This window comes from Juglans microcarpa x Juglans regia, chromosome 2D (assembly GCF_004785595.1).
Source record: "Juglans microcarpa x Juglans regia isolate MS1-56 chromosome 2D, Jm3101_v1.0, whole genome shotgun sequence".
Taxonomy (NCBI): domain Eukaryota; kingdom Viridiplantae; phylum Streptophyta; class Magnoliopsida; order Fagales; family Juglandaceae; genus Juglans; species Juglans microcarpa x Juglans regia.
This window is the reverse complement of record NC_054596.1, coordinates 38,216,114-38,235,145: the sequence shown is the minus strand read 5'-3', so window position 1 is coordinate 38,235,145 and position 19,032 is coordinate 38,216,114. Positions and strand designations below refer to the sequence as shown.

General features: G+C 39.5%; 2 protein-coding genes across 5 annotated transcripts; one reads left to right on the top strand and one right to left on the bottom strand.

Annotated features, from left to right (window-relative positions):
- Positions 1-175: 175 nt before the first annotated feature.
- Positions 176-5,671, top strand: LOC121250506 (zinc finger CCCH domain-containing protein 25). The gene is made up of 9 exons (XM_041149637.1): positions 176-386; positions 1,366-1,464; positions 1,592-2,046; positions 3,668-3,734; positions 3,824-3,877; positions 4,167-4,235; positions 4,368-4,433; positions 4,522-4,590; positions 5,218-5,671. Exons 1-9 carry the CDS (start codon positions 276-278, stop codon positions 5,284-5,286), a joined length of 1,059 nt encoding a protein of 352 aa, XP_041005571.1. The 5' UTR covers positions 176-275; the 3' UTR covers positions 5,287-5,671.
- Positions 5,672-6,907: 1,236 nt separating this feature from the next.
- On the bottom strand, positions 6,908-9,686 carry LOC121250770 (myb family transcription factor EFM-like). 4 transcript variants are annotated; one of them, XM_041149978.1, is made up of 4 exons: positions 9,234-9,682; positions 8,096-8,737; positions 7,795-7,868; positions 6,908-7,609 (listed from the first exon to the last, which is right to left on the bottom strand). In XM_041149978.1, the coding sequence occupies exons 1-4, from the start codon at positions 9,421-9,423 to the stop codon at positions 7,115-7,117; spliced, it is 1,401 nt and encodes a 466-aa protein (XP_041005912.1). In that variant the 5' UTR covers positions 9,424-9,682; the 3' UTR covers positions 6,908-7,114. The 4 variants fall into 4 exon arrangements, with proteins under 4 accessions (XP_041005912.1, XP_041005911.1, XP_041005915.1 ...); XM_041149977.1 differs by having other exon boundaries at positions 7,795-7,871; positions 9,234-9,679; XM_041149981.1 differs by having other exon boundaries at positions 7,106-7,601; positions 9,234-9,686.
- Positions 9,687-19,032: the final 9,346 nt, after the last annotated feature.

Below are 19,032 nucleotides of genomic sequence, written 5' to 3'. Positions count from 1 at the left end.
GAAATTTTAAAAAGTTAAATTATTTATTATATTTTATGTTAAACTTTAAAAAAATTATAATGATGAGTTGAGATGTATTCAGTAACCAAACGTACGCTTAGTTTGTGATTTCGTTGCAAAATTAAAAAACAAAATCGTATTATTATTACTTAAAGAAAGATAAGATATTATCGCATACAATCAATCAATCAGGCACAGGCATGAGAGTAGAACCTAGGTCCGAAAGTTTCACATTCCCCTTCAATCTTAGCTTGGAATTTGCCTAGGCCATAGACATGACGATCGACGACGAAAGCTCGATATACGTGGGCGGGCTTCCGTACGACGCTACCGAGGAGAGCATTCGCAGAGTCTTCGATTTGTACGGTTCCGTCGTCGCCGTTAAGGTCGACATGCCCCCTTCTCTCTCTTTCTCTCTCTCTCTCCATCTCTCTCTCTCAAGCATTTGCACGAACATGAGTCTTATTTCCTCTTCTGATTGTCGCTACGTTTTTAATTGGTATTTAGGGTTTATGTTAGTGTTTATCTGTATGCTTAATTGATGGCTTTGTCGCTTCTCTTTCATGGTTAATACTGTGCTCTGTGTTATTTTGCTTGCTGGGAGAGAAGTAACATTGGCGGTCAAAAAGTTGGTATATTTATTCGGGCCGATGTTTTGGGTGGGAATAGCGATTGTGCTATGTTGTGCAAGTCTTCCCAAGCTTTGTTTTTCTTACTTCTTCTTGGGATATTTTCTGTTAATAATTTCCGTAGAAAGATTTTACATGAAAACAAGATTCCCTAGCTAACTAATTAAAGATGCTGAACTAGTTCTCTTCACAGTAATAATTCCTGGAACAAGATTTTAGTGAAAACAAGATTCCCCAATTAACTAATTCTTTCGTACTGAACTAAGTGAATCGAAATGCAAGTCTCTCTGTGGCTTCATGGCAAGCTTTCAAAGTACCTCTATGAGTAAATAAGTTGCACTGAGACATGTAAGCCTTATGATTATACTTGGCGATGATATTTTGATTCCCTTGTTTTGAATCTGCACAAGAAGTTGGAAATACTTTTACATCTTTGGATATGCGCTATGCAAATTAATGTGGTTAAGTCTAATACCAGGTTAGTATGTGTTGGGGTCAGAGACAGCTGAATATGCTACAGATTGCTTCCATCTGAATCTTGTATGTGGGGATGTTGAATGATCTCTCTGCTAATTCATTGCAAATCTTGTACTTTGCACGCAGGCCATCTGTTTTAATCCTGTTGCTAGCAATTAAGAATAATCTTGTATGTAGATTACTTTGTTTGCACTTTGATACGCATTATTTGATTGCAAAGAATAAATTACCATATACTTTGTACCGATCTTCCCTACAGATTATTAATGACCATAGTACTCGAGGAAAATGCTATGGCTTTGTTACTTTTACAAATCCTCGATCAGCAGTTGATGCCATCAATGACATGAATGGCAGGGTATGTGATATTAAGGGTTCGTCTTTACTTTAAATGAATTATTTTCAATCATGATAAAGAGCAAAGTCTTGTTTTCATTGTTGGTTTGAGCTTTTTAGATCTTTGACATTATGAAGCTTTAAATTAGACTATTGATGGGCGAGTTATTAAAGTAAATGGAGTGCGGAGTCGGGGTGGAAGATCGAACTTTGATAGAGAAAACTTTCAACGTAAAGTTGAGAGGGGCACTGACTGGGATAGAGGTAGAGATCAAGAAAGAGGTTATGATCGGGAGAGGAATCGGTATCGGGATCGAAACAATGATTGGTCTAGAGAGCGTGATCGATCTCGTGATCATGTTCGAGAGAGGGAAAGAGGATATGACCATGCACGTATTCATGATGGAGTAAGGGATCCTTTCCTTACTAGAGATAGAGATGAAGATGGAGATATGGTGGACAATGGGCAAGAGCACGGCAGGAACCATGACGAGGATTGGGAAAGAGACCGTGATTTGGATCTGGAAAGGGAGTGGGACAGGACCAATGAGCGTGATAAAAGTGTCGACAATGATAAAGATCAACATTCAAATAGACAGAATGGGTAAAATCCTTTTTACTTTGATTGTTGACTATCATTCCTGAAAGTCAGTACTTTTATCTGTACTGACTTAAATTTACATTATTTATCTGTACTTGTTTCTTATTCGTGAAAGTCAGTATTTTTTTTATTAGTATATCCAAGCATATTTTTATTTTCGAGGAAATTACACTTTTCCCTTTGTACATTGCTAACACTCTGATATTATCAATAAAATATAATTTATTTATGAATTTCTTTTTGGGGAAATCACACTTTTTCTCCCTTAATTTCGCCTATAAAATACTTCCAGTTTTGACTTTGTACCCTAAACTGCCAATTGCACCGTAAACAACATATACTTTTCAATTCATACCCCCGGTTAAGACCTAGCTGTTAAAATGAACTAGAAATTGGCTATATAACATGACACAATTTTGATGATCAGGTTTTAGCTGATTGTACAAATTGAAAATTTTCAGTAGTTTGGTGGCAAATTGAAACTTTTGGAAATTTGGGAAGCAAAGTAAAAACAGTGATAGTGTTGTGGGTGAAACAAATGTAATTCTTCTTATGAATGAACAGCGGTATCTTTAATTTACAACTTTTTTATAAGAAAAAAAAAAAATTAATTGAAGGAACAATAGGCATAGCCCAAAGCTGTTATTTACAATTACTTATCAAGAGAAGAAAAGAAAAGAAAAGGCAACTGGTTGTATGCATCTTCTGAAGTGATCCTTTCCCCATACAGAAAGAGAGATTGGGCTTTGTGCGAATCTCACCTTGGACTTCTGTTTCACCCTGAAAGAATCTCTAAAGAAAATGTGTAAGTGGAAACTTGGTACCCTCAAGTATTTGCTCGACTCTGAGAATGGTACTAGTCAGTTAGAATTTTTCTTTTGCTGACCAGAACATGATTTGGGGGGAATCATTAAGGCTCAAAGATTTTTTTGATGCCCCCTTTTTCCCAATTGGTTTGGTTTAAAAACTCAAAAATGGGAATTGTAAAGCTGGTATAGCTAGATGGCTTTGATAGGCACGTACTATTAAATTTTGTGTGCACTGTTCCTCTGTGGTTGCATTGCAACTTGGATTTGAAACAGTGATGAATGGGTTTTACCGATTCAACCCTGAGGATAGCTTAGCTGGTCTAGTCTTGGGTTTGCTCCCCAATAGTCACCAGTTCGAGTCCCCTTAGGGCGGCCACTGGAGGTTTACCTGGCCGTTAACTTCAGGGCCCACAATAAAAAAAAAAAAAAAGTCTATCAAAAGAATAGGTTTTACCGATTCTTTCAGGATCACTACGTTGTTGCATCCTGATAAAGAGTATTAATTTAATCCTAGGAACTCATTCATAATGAAGGCTGTATTTAATTTTCCATTGTAGAAAAGTTTGTATCTTCATGTTTAGATGGTAAACTTGAATACTTTTGGAAGTTGTATATTACTTATATAAGAAAACTTTTGGCGTTTAATATCACATGCTTATGAACGTTACATGGCTATTAACTTTATTGTATCATTCATCTGTTGAATGGATTCTAAATCTCTGACATTAATGATAAAATTCTGAAGTTTTATGCATTGGAAGTATATTCACATCAGTATAGTCTCCTCTTTCCCCTAACCCAGCTCTCTCCTGCAGTTTTGATGTTAATGGGAGTCATGGTAGGGAAATTTCACCTGAGTCGATTGATGATTATGATGATCAGGTGAGCTCATCATTTTGTAGGTTTTCTTGTTAATGTCAATAAGGCGTGGATAAACTTTTTACTTACATTTTTCTTGATGGCATTATCAGGAAAAAGAAGAATTCGAGAGATTAACTCATAGGATTGATGAACTCAGAAAGGAGGTTAGTTATTATTTATCTAGATTCATACCAATATATCTCTATCAAATGATCATGTCACCGACATTGTCATCCAATTGGTTTATGAAATGTGCACCAAGAATTTTAAAGCATGCTTTGCACATAAGGACACGTACATGCTGTGCCTATCCCCATCCAATTGGGGCTAAAGGCCTGCACAAGTTTGTCTAGCAACTTTCAATTTATTATCTTCATACTGCTATTTTTTCAGTTTCTTTTTATCCTACTATTGTTGGTGGCAAAAGAAACTAAGATTCTTTGTGTTTGTCAGATTTTGCAGATGGAGGAGAGGGTAGAAGAGAAACAAAAACTTATTATGGATTTACAGATAGAATCTAAGGTGACTTTTTGTTTGAATTACACAGCACTCATTATTTAGCTCATGTGCTGTTCCATTTTTCCCCTCTTATCACTACAAGTTCTTTAATGTCCCTTCATATGTTCTCACTGGAAACTCTATAAATAAATGCAGAAATTGGAGGATGAGTTGATTGCTTCAAAGAAACACACTTCATACAATCAGATGCAGTTAACCAAGGTAATCACCTTGATTATCAATTGGCTATTAGGAAACTTCTCTAGATATTGCTTGGAATTAATGGTTACTTTGCGTGAATGGTCTTCAGATGTATAAATGTTTTCGGCTCGTGAAAGACTACTCTGAACGACTTAAAAGCTCTGAACAAGAACTCCAGGTTTGTCTTGTGTGTATGTGGCCATGCAAATAACACTGTTTATTTTTATGCCATCGGGTATGATACATAATCTGGAGTCAAATGTTTGTGGTTTTGCATGTCGACTGCAATCTTGTTAATACACTAGATATAAATTCTTTTTTAACTCTCTTGTCATTTATAGGCTCTGACATGTCTGCTATGCCATCATGGCATGACATGTATTGAATGTGCAATTACATGTGGAACTAGCATGATCTAGGCATATAAACATTTTTTATAAGAAGTTTATATAATAAAATTAATATTTGCAGTATAGGCAGAGAATTATTGACAATTTTGTAAATTACAACTTTCATTAGTGGTAGTGGGTTATAGTAGATCATACATTAATACGGTCATTGATAATAATTAGTGAAAAGGCTTGCCCTTCTGTAGTTGTTTTTGACCTGGTAAGGTAGGGTGAGTGTAGTGGCATTTGTCTAAACAGAGGTTCAAGTCTCCAATTGAGCTTGAGTGCCATCTTCACCTCCTAACCCCCTACCTTGTTATCTGCCATTGAAAAAGAAAAGCATGTTCATTTAGAACCATGAAGTCATAATGGAGAATATATGGTGGCACATGGTTAACTCAAACTTTCACCTGCAGGCTCTTGTTGATACAGCAAAGCTGGAAACTGATGCTGATGATGTTGGCTTGAGGGATGGCAATACATAATGTCATGATGGAAGATTTATGGTGGCGCACATAGTATTAACTCAAACTTTCACCTGCAGACTCTTGTTGATACACCAATGTTTGAAACTGATGTAGGCGATGATGTTGACTTGAGGGATGGGATCCTAACAAATGGCAATGCATTATGTAATGTTAAAGTTCTAGCTCTTGAGTGTGATTCCTTTTATTACGGGTGCTAGAGTCAGTGATGCTTTTGGTGATGGCGGTATGAGGTTTGCCTTTTGGTAGCTTTTTTACAATTTAACGATGTTCATATTATCACTTAACCTTGTTATCAAGCTTTCTATTTTTTGTTTTCAAACATTGTGTTCTTTTACATTGTCTGCATTTTAATGGGAAAGCTGAGTTCTTTTGTTTCCTTTTATCACTGAGTGACCAATTGACTGTGACAGGGTGGCCAAAAGCCGTGCCAACACTGCCAGATTATTGTTAGCTACCTGAAGTACTGAAGAATGCGAACTTCTCTCATGTTTCTTTTGAATAATGGAGTATATTCACTTTAGGTCTTTAAAGTAAAACCTTGAGATCTGTAACTGGTGTGGATGCCCAGCCCCCCCCATATACGCTTTAAACATGCAATGGTCAAAATTAATATGCTGTCTAAATTAAACTATAAAAAGAAAAGGCAGCTATGAAAGCTTTGGTTATGTGTTTTTTTAGAAAGCTGAGAGAGGCACAGGGTGGAAAGAAATCAGGCAAATGCTTTCGGTGACTCTTCCCCTGTAATCCGAGTTTTTAGTCTTATTTCATTGCATGTTTTACGTATAACCTTAGAGCACGATAACTCTGCAACTCAGATTTCGGGCAGGAAATTGAAAGAGGAAGAGGGCCCGGGTGACCCCCTTGATCTCGGGCAGGTCCCACCATCCTAGATAAATCTGCACAATTTGCTGGAATAATATTTACTTTACAAATTGCAAAAAGTTTTTCTGATATGGAATATATATACATATATTCATTTTTCTTTAACGAAGAAACTAGAAGCCAGCTTTTAATTTTATGCATATGGACCCGAAATTGAGTCGAGAGGAAAGCAACTCAGATAGAGATTTTTTTAGAGTTTTTGACCGAATTCTAAGATCTAAATTAGAAGAAACAGAGTCGGTCACATTACAATTCGGGTAATAATAAATCGTGTTGTTATGTTCATTTTATGTATTTATTTTTCTCACTCTAGACCTTAAAGTTCATCTAGATCTTAGAGTTCGATCAAGAAGTATTGGGTATCTAAATCCAAGCAACCCATGATTGGATTGTTATCCTTCATAACAAAGTCGTAACTTATGGCCATGTATTTCTGAGCGCATAAGGAAGCATGAGTAGCGTTATTTAAAGGCCTTTATATTATATATATATATATATATATATGATTTGATCTGATTTGATTTAAATTTTTAAATTTATTTTTTACATCAAATTCTGTGCATGAACGATATGTGATGTAACGAACTTTAAATAGAATTATTATTGTTTTGATATGCTCGGGAACCAGATCTGATAGGCAAGGTTGGGTGTAGTCACAACCGTCATTTTCTGTAAAACTTAAGGCAAATCGATCTGTGGAAAAAGGCAGAAATTCCAGAAAACGCCAAAGCCCATATAATCCAATCTTCAATATTTTCCAATTAAGATATCAAAACGTACCAGGATAACAAAACAAACACTCACTTTTTCTTTATGCCTTTTTTACCCTCCCACTTAGAATTTTCTTATCTTTTTAACATGCAACAATACAATAAACATGGGATAGAAACATGCAAGAGTTACCCTAAAGCTAGCCTAACCCTAAAGCTTTCTACCATAAGCCTTAGAACTTGAGAATGATCCCACTTCCATTGCTTTCCTCACCATCTTCTCTCATTGCAGCGAACCCTTTTCTCTCCCCTCCATTCTCACCACTCTCACCCTTATTCCAGCTGCTGCTCTCTGACTTTCCGTCTTCAATGCTCTCCGACCGGTCCCCAGTCCCTCTGATGTCGGATTCTGGCGAGCTGTTCGTCTGTGGCGTGGCCTTGTAGACGTGGACTTGGTGGTGGAGAGCGTGGTGGTGCAACTGGTGGTGAGGCGGATGTGGCGGTGGCGGTGCAGCATAGAATTCTTGTGGAACTGCTGGGCCACAGTAGTGTGAGGGTGCATGCGAGCCAGGATGGGTTCCATAGAGAGCTGAGGCTCCCGTATGAGCTGCTGCGGCCGTGGCATACTCTGGTGGGACCCATATGCCACCTAGGACTACTAGCTGGGGAGCGGGGGCTCCGGATGCTTGTGGGCTTGGACTGGGTCGTCTTGTGTGAAGCCTGTATTTCTAGGAACAAAAGGAGAAAGGAGAAATGAATATCATATATCAGTTGATCTGTACAACACCATTGTACAGAATATGCATTAATATGCAGTGTGGTACGTTGTCAGGGTAGGTTAAAATAGTACAAATTTGGCTCTTTCATGCCTGCCCTGCATTTCTATGCATGAGAGAGAGAGAGAGAGAGAGACCTGCAGGTGGCTTTTAACTTCATCATTGGTCAAACCGTCAACCTTCATCAGCTCCCTGATTTGTTTTGGGGTGGCTACTGTTTCATGACCCAAAAAATATTGGTCAAAGATTTTGTTATATATGACAATACTAAATAATGAAAATGGTTCAGATATTGATCATGATGACAATGATTGTTTGATTATGATCATGATTTAGATATATCATATCGGGTAAATCATGATATCTTATTATAATTAATATCTTAAAATCATACTTCAATACCTTAAATTCACGATATCATATATATGACCATGTTACCTTGAGAACCACCAAGCATCTGAAGAGCATTCACGAATCTCCGATGTAAATCTGGCGACCAACACCTCCTTGCTTTCCTATGACTCTGAGAAGTGTTAGGAGCAGTGGTTGTTGCGGTTGTTTGCCCATCTGATGAATTGCCACCAGGTCCTTTCCCTTGCTCAACCACCACCCCTCCATTACTACCCTTACCTATAATATTCTGATCTCTCCTAGGACAAGAAATCCCGTTTTCTGTCTCCAAACACTTTTTATCCTCCAACTCTTTCTGGTCAGCAGAGGCAAGAGCCAAATCAGGAAGATCACGCAAAGTGGGACTCGGGCACGAGTTCCTTTCTTTCGAGAAAGGATGGAATGCTCCTCCATTTCTCTGTTTACCATCGAAAGCTAGTTTTGGACTAACACTGAAGCCGATATCGGGTTCTTTCGGGGATATATTAATTGCGGATTGAGATTTGGTTCCGTCACTTGCTTGGCTCCATAATTGAGCAGATGTCATCCAGTTTGCCTTATCAGAATTGTTCGATGATTTCTCTGAGCTTTCAGATGTTGATTGTTTGAGGGGTATAAATTCTTCAAGAACTGGCCTCGGACCTTGGTTCCCTCTGTAGGCCTGTAGCTGCTGTCTATGAGCCTCCACAGCTGAAAAAAATAAAACCAAGTTAAGAAATTAGAAAATTAAAAAATGGCATACGTATAAGCAACATGCAGTAAATATTCAATTTTCAACATTTCAGTATAACTAAAGTTCCATATATTTGATGTTATTATTATTATTTTCATTCTTCTTTGTTGTTTGTCTTGTTCTTGTGCCTGGTCTTTTTTATTTATTTGAGGTTAGAAATCGTATGCTTGCTTTAAATCTTTACAAAATGTGTTTAAGGACAGGCTACTTTGGACTCTCTTAAAATGAAACAAAGATCGATAAAGAAAAAAGGACGTTGGAAGCGCGCTAATGAAGACATCACGGTGGAGAACGTGAATATCCAACGTTATTACATCGTATTTAGTAAAATCATTTTTTCTAGTCAGTTTGATTCTTAAGTTGTATGGTTCCACATCTATATATAAGATCTTGAATACGCTATTTTAAGCTTGCCAATGTGCACGAAGAAGAAAGCTGAAATATATATGCTACCATTGGTGAGAAGTTGCATGCAAAGGGGAAGCTCGCGCTTGAAAGCATCGATCTTGAGACGTTCTTCCTCGAGACGAGAAAGGAAGTCTTCGATCTTCTGTGTCTGGTCAATTTGGTCTCCGAAAGATTTGAGTAGCATAGAGTAGCTGTGGGGCTTGCAGTCCAGGCTTAGTTCCGAAGGCGACGCCATTAATTTACGAAAGTTACGTAAAACAGAAAGAGTACTGCCGCTGCTCGACCAAAACTGTAGTAGTAATATTCATGCACAGATAGGAAGAGAGTATGTGGGAACAAACAAGAACAAAAGTTGGTGTTTGGCTTCTTCCTTTCTGGGTTTCACAGAGAGAGAGAGAGAGAGAGAGAGAGGGGGAGGTGGGCGATGTTTGTGAACACAAGGAGGATCGAAGGAGGATTGTCCTCTTTTTAGGGGCGAGTTCAAATGGAATAAAGCAGGGTTTTGTGTGTGTGCGTGAGAGAGAGAGAGAGAGGAAAAGAAAAAGCAGGGGATAAAGCAGAGGGATATTGGTAACTTCTTGCAAAGAACAAAGGTTAAAAAGAAAAGCTAAAAAAAATGAGAGAGATGCTCTCTGAGATCAGAAGGGGAATCAAGGGAGTCTGAGACTAGAGGTTCATGTGCTTAGGACCTGGTTTTAGAACCTTTGTACGAATTTAAAATCACCAGCATAAAGATGATTCCTCTTGTTACTATTCTCTCTCTCTCTCTCTCTCTCTCTCCCTCCCTCCCTCCCTCCCCTTTTGTTTTGTTTTTTTATTTATTTTTATCTTCATCTTTTTCCCTTTTTTTCTATCTGCGAGCCTATATTTATTTTTTACTCAAATCTTTGAAATTGAGGGTTCAATCCAACACCAATAATATTGTTTGCAAGGTCTAGTTGCAATTTTGGTTCCTCTCAATGCACATGAGTTCAGCTGCTGGTGATATACAGGCGCCATAAATCAAATGGCTTCCAATTATAATTACCTATACGCACAATACATGAGAACAATAATATAAAAAGATGCACGTTAGCTTTTGGGTATTGAGGAATAGAAACTATGGCAACCCCATATACAATAGAAAGTGGTCAAAAGTTGTGCATGGATTCTATGGTCATGATTTACTCATGGAAAATACTTCAGCCAGAAAGGGATTACACAAAAATAAATTAATAAACTGACCTGACTTAATATAGTATATCAGATTTAAAGTTACTTTTATTGTAAAATAAATCTAATAGATCTCATAAAACTACGTTAGTTTGTGAGTTTATTTTTATGTAATTTGTTTGCCTTTGTAGCAGTTCTTTTTATTTATCCCACAAAAAACTTAACCTAGAAAAACCTCTACAACATCGACAGGAGGTTGTAGATCATTTTGGACACGTGTACGGTCAAAGTGGTACTTGTGGGTGTCCTTATCAAGGTATTCTATAATCTTCCTTATAAAATGAGTTAAATGATTCTAATATATATGATTAACTTACAAAGAAAGACTTGGAAAGGAGCATATACTGTCAATAATATAATCTTTAACCATGGAATTCATGAGGAGAAGGGCGGGCGGTGAGCTAGAGAGAGGGCAGGAGGACATATTCAAATGGGGCTTAGTATCAATCCACTATGCAACTTTCTTTTTAGGGTTCAAAAGTAGCATAATTGCTCTAAAATTGAGTGCATAGAGAGAAGAGGGAATATCTAATCTAAAAAATGAGACATTCATCATAAAGAATATTAATATTTAGCCCTAAGGAGGGAATATCTTAAGTTCCAATTCTACGACTCTAAATTAAGGGAACACAACCCACAAAGTTCAAAGGGAGGAAAAAAAACCATCCCCCAAAAGAATGATAAAGCTCAAAGCTGGAGCCTGAGAGGGAGGGGGGGGAATCTTCTTCTGCTACTAACTTTAATGAAGTGGGTGGGAAGGTAAGAAGATTCTTTATAAATCTTGAGGAATTTTGATGGCTTTCTGAACCTCCTTATAAACAATTCGGATCCGGGTCAGAGTAGTATAGGAATTTTAAAATTCGAAGAGCTGGCCTGCTAGGGAGATCATCAGATCAGGTGCCCACCTAATTGACATATATATATAATTATATCACTATAAGAAAGTTGTTTATTTGTGACCAGTTATTTCTTGTGAAAATGATTATTTCGAATTAAAATGAGTCTGTTTTCGTCACAAAAAATTATTCTCATCGCAAATAATTCATTACAAATGTTCGTTTTTCTTGTAGTATATATACATATATATATATATGTATATAATTGCTCTTGTTTTAAATATTATTTATATAGGTTATATGCATGATTTTGCCTCCACCACACCACAAAAAGACTGTTTGGGTTTTTCTCTAAATTATGAAAGACAAACTTTTATGAGTACGCGCATGGTACTAGATCTTATCTATATTCATGTGTTTGTTTTTAGCATGATTAATGACACGAAGGCTGGTACTGTCTCGTTTATTTTCAGAAAACTTCTTAATTTATTTCATCTCATTTCATTTAATCATTACAACTTTTTTAAATTTCTATACAAAATAAAATAAACAATTCAAAATTTTCAAATCTCAAAACAAAAATAATATTAAAAAATATATATTCTAACAATATTTTATTCAACTTTAAACTTTTGTTTCAACTCATCCAATCTCATCTTATCTGTAAAAACAAACGAAAACTCGCTCAATATCCATACATATTTCTAAAAGAGTAGGGGTAGGTTGCCATCTCCCATTGACCGTTGGCATGTCGTCTAGCAAAAATTTATCTTCTTATTTTTTTCTAATTTTTTTATTCACATTTGTTATCACTTTTAAACATTTTTAAAAAATATAAAAAAAATCAATGCACTAATAGTTACTTCCTTAACTATTAAGAAAAAAATTAAAAAATAAAATAAAATATAGGAAGTGTCAAAATGAGGTGTCAAAGTCAGTGTTTTAAATTTCGTATCGTATTGGCCGGTACGGCCGAAATTTTTCGTACCGGCCGTCTGGCCGGTATCGGCCGAAATTTCGGCCTGTACCGTCCTAGATTTCAGCCTGTGTTTTTTTTTTTTCGTTTTTTCAAACTACAAGCATATTTTTTAACCTCCAATTCAGATTAGACTATTTATAATTTATATATATATATATGTATTTATATATAATTTATTTATATATAGACTATTATTTTGGAATATAATTTATATATATATAATTTATTTATATATCGACTATCCCAAAACGATATCCCGAAACGGTACTGGTATCGAAATATTTCGTTCTAGTACCTTGACCGGTACGGCGTCCGGTACGGTATTCAAAACATTGGTCAAAGTAGCATTTTCCTTTCCAAAATACATGAATATATATATATATATATAAATATATATGAGAAAAGCTCCCAACCGGATGGATTTAAAAGCCATATTCGCACCAGCCAATGGAATCGTGACACATAGGCATCTCATACACATTTCTCTTGCGCCTGGCAACACCAGACCATTCTTTTCCTCTCTCCTTCTCAAACACGTAGGCATCTATTTCCTTTCTCTCCCTCTCTCCTTTCCATTCTCTCCCTCTTCCTTCCTGCACCAAACCTACAGGTGCTTTCAACGAAATCCCAGTTGGACCCAACCAAGGAGGAGCACACATAGCAAAAGATAAAATTAAGTAACAAGCAGCATTCATTCATGAAAGCACCTTGAGAATCTTAAACTTCGGGCTTCCATAGAAGTGAAGGCTGATGCACGAGCCATAATAAGGGCTTGGAGGCGGCTCCATTGGATCTCAGACCCAAAATGGTTGAACTTGACAAGTCACTGTGGAAAGAAACCCTGCAAGTTTCGGTGCAGGAAGGGAGAGGGAGAGAATGGTCTGGTGTTGCCGGGTGCAGGAGAAATGTGTATGAGATGTCTACGTGCCGCGATTTCATTGGCTGATGTGAAAATGACTTTTAAATCCATCTGGCTGGGAGCTTTTCTTATATATAGATACATTAATTAGTTACACGCACCATTAAATAACAAATAAAGTAGAATTCCTTTGTTGTTGAATAAGTAATTTAGCTATGAATCTCGTGGAGAGTTTGATATCTTAGCTTAAAATCAACACTGCCACATGATTCATACATATATGTAGGTATCAAAAACTGATAATTTCTTCCGGGAATATTTATTAAGAATCATAAAAAGGCTAGTGATTCTCATGTATTTGGTACATATCATAGCAATTCAAACTTAATACTAACGAAGTACCGGACCGCTAGATGATCAGTTGTTCTTAGCTAGGGTTTTAGCTCTGACAAGCTAGGAATTTTTTTATTAAGAATAAACTAAAAAGAAGAATACAAATACATGCCTGAAGGTAGCTAGCTAGTAATTAATTATTTGTATAAATCTGAATTTGGAGCTAGCTGAACTTGAGACCCACTTTGGATTAACAAAGGATAGTGATAGGGTTACTATTCTTTATTTATTATTTATAGTATATTTTTTTTATCATTTTCTTTTAAGTATTTTTTAACATCCTTAATCATTAAGAAAAAATTAAAAAAAAATATATAATTTTACTAATATTCACTTCATTAACTATTAAGTAAAATAAAAAATTAAAAAAATCAAATACAAAAAGAGTAGTAAATAGGTAGTAAGAAGATAGTAACCCTATCGTTTTCCATTAACAAATACCCCCAACTCATCTAATTAATTCATCTCATCTAATTATTACAATTTTTTCAAAATTTTATACAAAATATAATAAATAATTCAATTTTTTCAAATCTCAAAATAATAATAATATTAAAAATAATATTCTAACAACATTTTATTTAACTTTTAACTCTCATCTCATCTCATCTCAACTCACTATCCAAACCTAACTCTAAAGAGGGGAAACAAATGTAAATCGGTCATTGAGGAGGTAAGAAAAAAAACTCTTATGCATTTATATATGTCTGTTTGAGATATATATATATATATAATATACATACATACATACTATAATGGACAAAATATTCAGGCCTAAGACTTGGCCTAGCCAACCAAGATATTACTAGGAGACAAAAGGAAAAGCAGGAAGGTAAGAGTGTGCCAGGAGGTAAGGGGACAGTGTCAGGAGGTAAATGGGGGCAATGTCAGGAGAAAATGGGAAAGAGAGAGGTGGTTAGACACGCAAAGCGGACGTCCCTCACCAATATCGAGGCACACGCGAGAAGAGGGTCAGATAAAAAGCAAGTTGACAGATGACTTGGGGACTTCGACTTCTTCTTCAACCTCTCAAAGGGGAGCTCCAAATAGGGGGTCTTCTCTAGCAAATATATTCAAGGTTTTCATTGTACAGTGAGAAATGAAAGGCTATGAGATATGATAAACAAACTTGTTATAGTGGATTTTTCCTTTTCAAACACTCAATAGACGTAGGCAATATGCCGAACCACGTAAATATGTGTATTCATCTCTATTTACTTTCTCTGCACTTATTTTTCTTTCACCGCCATGGATGTACGCACCTACATTGTATAGTCGCACTGGCTCACTGCCGAGGGGCTCCAAACCACACCGATCGAGGCCCAAATCGTCATAGAGGGTCGGGAATGACTCTTTCTCCCCTTTTGACTTGTTGTATTATTTTTTTATACATTAACAGTTGGCACCGTCTGTGGAATCTGATTTACTTTCTATACCAAAAGTGGGAGAATGAAGATTTTTCGTGCGCCAAATAATCTCCGAATGAGCAGATAAAATTCTTCTTCAGATAAGTATTCTTGGCTTCTCCATTATTTTTTTTTTTATGAATTGCGCCATTACAAAAAAATTGGGTGAGTATACCTCTCATCGCCCAAGTGATTAAGTGCACTGCACACTCAAAGTGCTTTCTTTTTACGAACCTAGCGTGCGAGGCCGGGAACACAAGTTACTCAACCGCTTGAGCTGTAAGTGTACTTTGAGTGGATTGTGCAAAGAGAGGGGGCATGGGCGACCACTGTGCACTTAAACACACTCGACGCACGCACATGCATGTTCAAAATATCTGACATTACGCATAATACCTAGGCACTACACATGCCAGGCATGGCACTGTGCACTTAAGTGTCGTGCACTTCTCGGCCATGCATGGCATGCACAATACAATGCATGGCAACATGACAGGTGCGCGCCGTGCACCCAGTAATGCCATGGCCCTGCTGTGGCACAACCGAAGGGCGGCATCGACAGCCACCATATGGATTGCCGAAGTTGTCTGTCTCCTCCATGGTGGTCCCGGACCGCCCCCTCATGCGAACCATGTGCATGGACACGCATGTGGTAAAAACCACTTGGCCAGGCGCAGTCGTGGCACATCAGGGACTTCAACTTCCACTAGGTGGGCTGCCAATTCTCTCTGACGCGGCCTAAGTAGCCCCTGCCCATGGTGGCCATGTGCACGTAGCCCAGTGAGTGCACGTCCCCATTGACATCTCAGGCTCACTTCATGAGTCCGTCGGAGGGAATGGTTGGCATCCAAAAAGGCAGCCGTCATTGTCTGTTGTGGCCCTGGTCGTCCCCGTCAGTAAAGGTTGTGCATGCTGAGCAATAGGTGAACGTCGCCCCATACACCCCCACAACCCAGCAAGCCCCTCGGTCGCTCAAGAGAGCAACCCTCCCGCCGTGCACTTGAGACAAGCATCACTTAGCACGACCAATGGGCATGGTGTCGCCACCATCGGCATTTTCTATTACCAAAATGCGGCCCTCTGTCTTCTGCTACTCAGTCGTGCTTTCCTCGGCCGTAAGTTAATGCTAAAGGATGCATCTCGGTCATAATTGCTTGGCCATGCATCTCGACCACCAGTATCACAGATAGAGGTGTCTCGGCTTGGGCTTGGAGCTGCTTGGTCACCATTATGCTCTGCCACCCCTCACCTCAGCCACCCCACAGGTTGCCCGACCACAAACAGCACAAATAGAAACATCTCGGTCAGCACTATCACGACCCTCCTCGGCCATTGAGCTCCTCAACCAAGTTTCTCGAACCAGTTGCATCACGGCCCTCTCCTCGGACTCATGCGTCATGACCTCACTTACTCGAATACGAAGTTTTTCGACCTCACCTCCTTTGCCACACAAGTTCCACCACCACGTGTGAACACCACGAACCCAGTCTCCTGAAACTGTCAAAGCTACTCAAATAGACTCATCTTGGCCACATGCAAAGGCAAGCGAGCAACTGGTCGTTGAACAAACTGCCCGATCACAAACTCCTCGTCCACACAATGGCGGACACCCATCTGCATCTTGCCCGCAGTTGCCTCGCCCTTCTGCATCACAGTTTCACCATCTCATAACAACCCCTAGGCCAAAGTTACTACTCGGCATGAGCACCATCTTAGAGCAATTGGTCGGGTAGAGCAAGTTGCTTGGACACCATCGTGCCATGCACTCAATCACTCATCTCAGTCAAAGTTGCTCTTCCAGTGACTTTCCAAACGTCCAGTTGCTCAGTCAAAATTACTCGTCCAGTGTCTTTCCTGGCGTCCAGTTGCTTGCCCAGTTGCTCCTTTAGTGCCATTCTCAAACATATTTACCTCGGTCTGAATTGAAAGTTACTGGCCATGCCCTCGGGCAACCCCCGCTCCTCAGTCTTGTATATCTTGACCACATTACTGGCATACACATGAGCATGTAACAGAGAGGGAACCACTTTCCTCGGGCGTCGCATGCTCAACCACCACATGCATAACCCTTGCTTCCAAGAGCTCCTAAGCCACATGCATGGCAGGCACGGTCACCTCACTCGCATACACGGTCACGTTCCGATAGCTAACAACCAATGTTTAAGTGTGTGCTACGCATGTGGAACATGCACCATGCATGAGCCATGCATTGTACATGTGATGGAGAATAAGGAACAACCCAATGTTTGACTCGCCCACGATACACGCGATGGAGAACACAGAACAACCTTACCTCCAACGCACGTTGCATGACCCATGCCACGTGCTCTACCAACTTACTCACTCTGCATGCTCCACCAACTTGCTTGCCCAAGTCTGCTCGGCCGATTTTAGTCAAGCAATAATTGACTATAGCAACCAAAACTCTCAGAATGAATTTCCTGGCATCGAAAGTACCTGAATTCTCTTCATCGCCGAAACATGACAACTCATAGGCCTCACCGACACATCTCCAACCTTCGCCGTGCTCTAGTAGAGTAATTTAGGTTTGCCACCTCACTTTGTGATTTGAGTCATTTATGCTGACCAAGTTGACGTTTTTTAGCACGAACAAGCGTCTCCATCGACCAAGCCGAGTCTCTTGACTCGCCGCGACATAACGGTCAGATGCAGTTGCGCTAGCAAAGCCGAGTCTCTTGATTCACCACGACATAATGGTTGGACACTAGTCCCTCGACTTGTCGACCCTCGCGCTAGCAAAGCCGAGTCTCGTGACTTGCCACGACACAATGGTTGGATACAAGTCCCTTGACCTTTTGACCCTCGCGCCAGGCATGCCGAGTTCTTTGACTCGCCACGATTTATTGGTCTGGCTAGAGCCCAAGGGCTCGCCCACACGACCAGTCAGACACAAGTTCCTTGACTTGTCGACCTTCGTGCAGTCAAGTCGAGTCCCTTGACTCTCCACAACTCAACAGTCAAACACAAGTCCCTTGACTTGCCAACCCTCGCGCCATCCAAGCTGGGTCTTTTGACTTGCCACTATGCATTGGTCGGGCTAGAGCACCATGGCTCGCCCACACAACTAATCGAACACAAGTCTCTTGACTTGCCGACCTTCGTGCTACCTCACCACGATGCATTGATTGGGCTAGAGTCCCAAGGCTTGCCCCTACAACCAGTCAAACACAAGTCTCATGACTTGTCGACATTCATGTTGCCAAGCCAAGTCCCTAGACTTGCCACAAAGTTTAGGTCAACACTAGTACCTAGACTTGCCCAAATGGCCACTCGGACCCAAATCCCTTTATTTTTCGACCTTCACGCTACAAGTCGAGTCCCTTGATTCGCCACGAAGTCAAGCTGGGCACCAGTCCCCAAGACTTGCCCAGATGGCCCCTCAGACACAAGTCTCTTGACTTGCCGACTTTCGCACTACAAATCAAGTCTTTTGATTTGCCACGAAGTCAGGCTGAGCACTAGTCCTAGGACTTGCCCAGATGGCCTCTCGAACACAAGTCCCTTGACTTGCTAATCTTTGTGCTACAAGCTAAGTCCCTTAATTTGCCTCGAAGTTTAGGTCGGGCACCAGTCCCAGAACTTGCCCAGACGGCCTCTCAGACACAAGACCCTTGATTTGCCGATCTTTATGCAACAAGACGAGTTCCTTGACTCTGCCCTAGGCAGTAACACTGGCACAACCTTTTCCCAGCAAACGTCGAGTGTTACACTCGTGCCACAACAACCTCCTCAGACTTTCGCCACACTCCAGCAAGACAATTTAGCACTATCAAACATCTCTTACTTACCTTCAGGTCAAGGGTCAGTAGGTGAGTCTAGCCTTAGGGCGGCCCGACCTACCTTACGGTGAAGTACGAATCTAGTCTTTTGGCTGCCCAACATTACTCTTGAGATGACATCTCTTTCAGCAAATACTAAGTGTTTACACTTGTGCCACAACTGTCTCTCTTGAGTTATCTTCAACAACGAATCAACAAACGAGAAAGGTGGGGCACATCTCCCGCCAAATTGGGAAAGAGAGAGGTGGTCAGACATGCAAATCAGACATCCCTCACTACTACCGAGACGCATGCAAGAAAGGGGTCAGATAAAAACTAAACAGCCAGACGACTTTGGGACTTCGACTTCTTCAACCTCT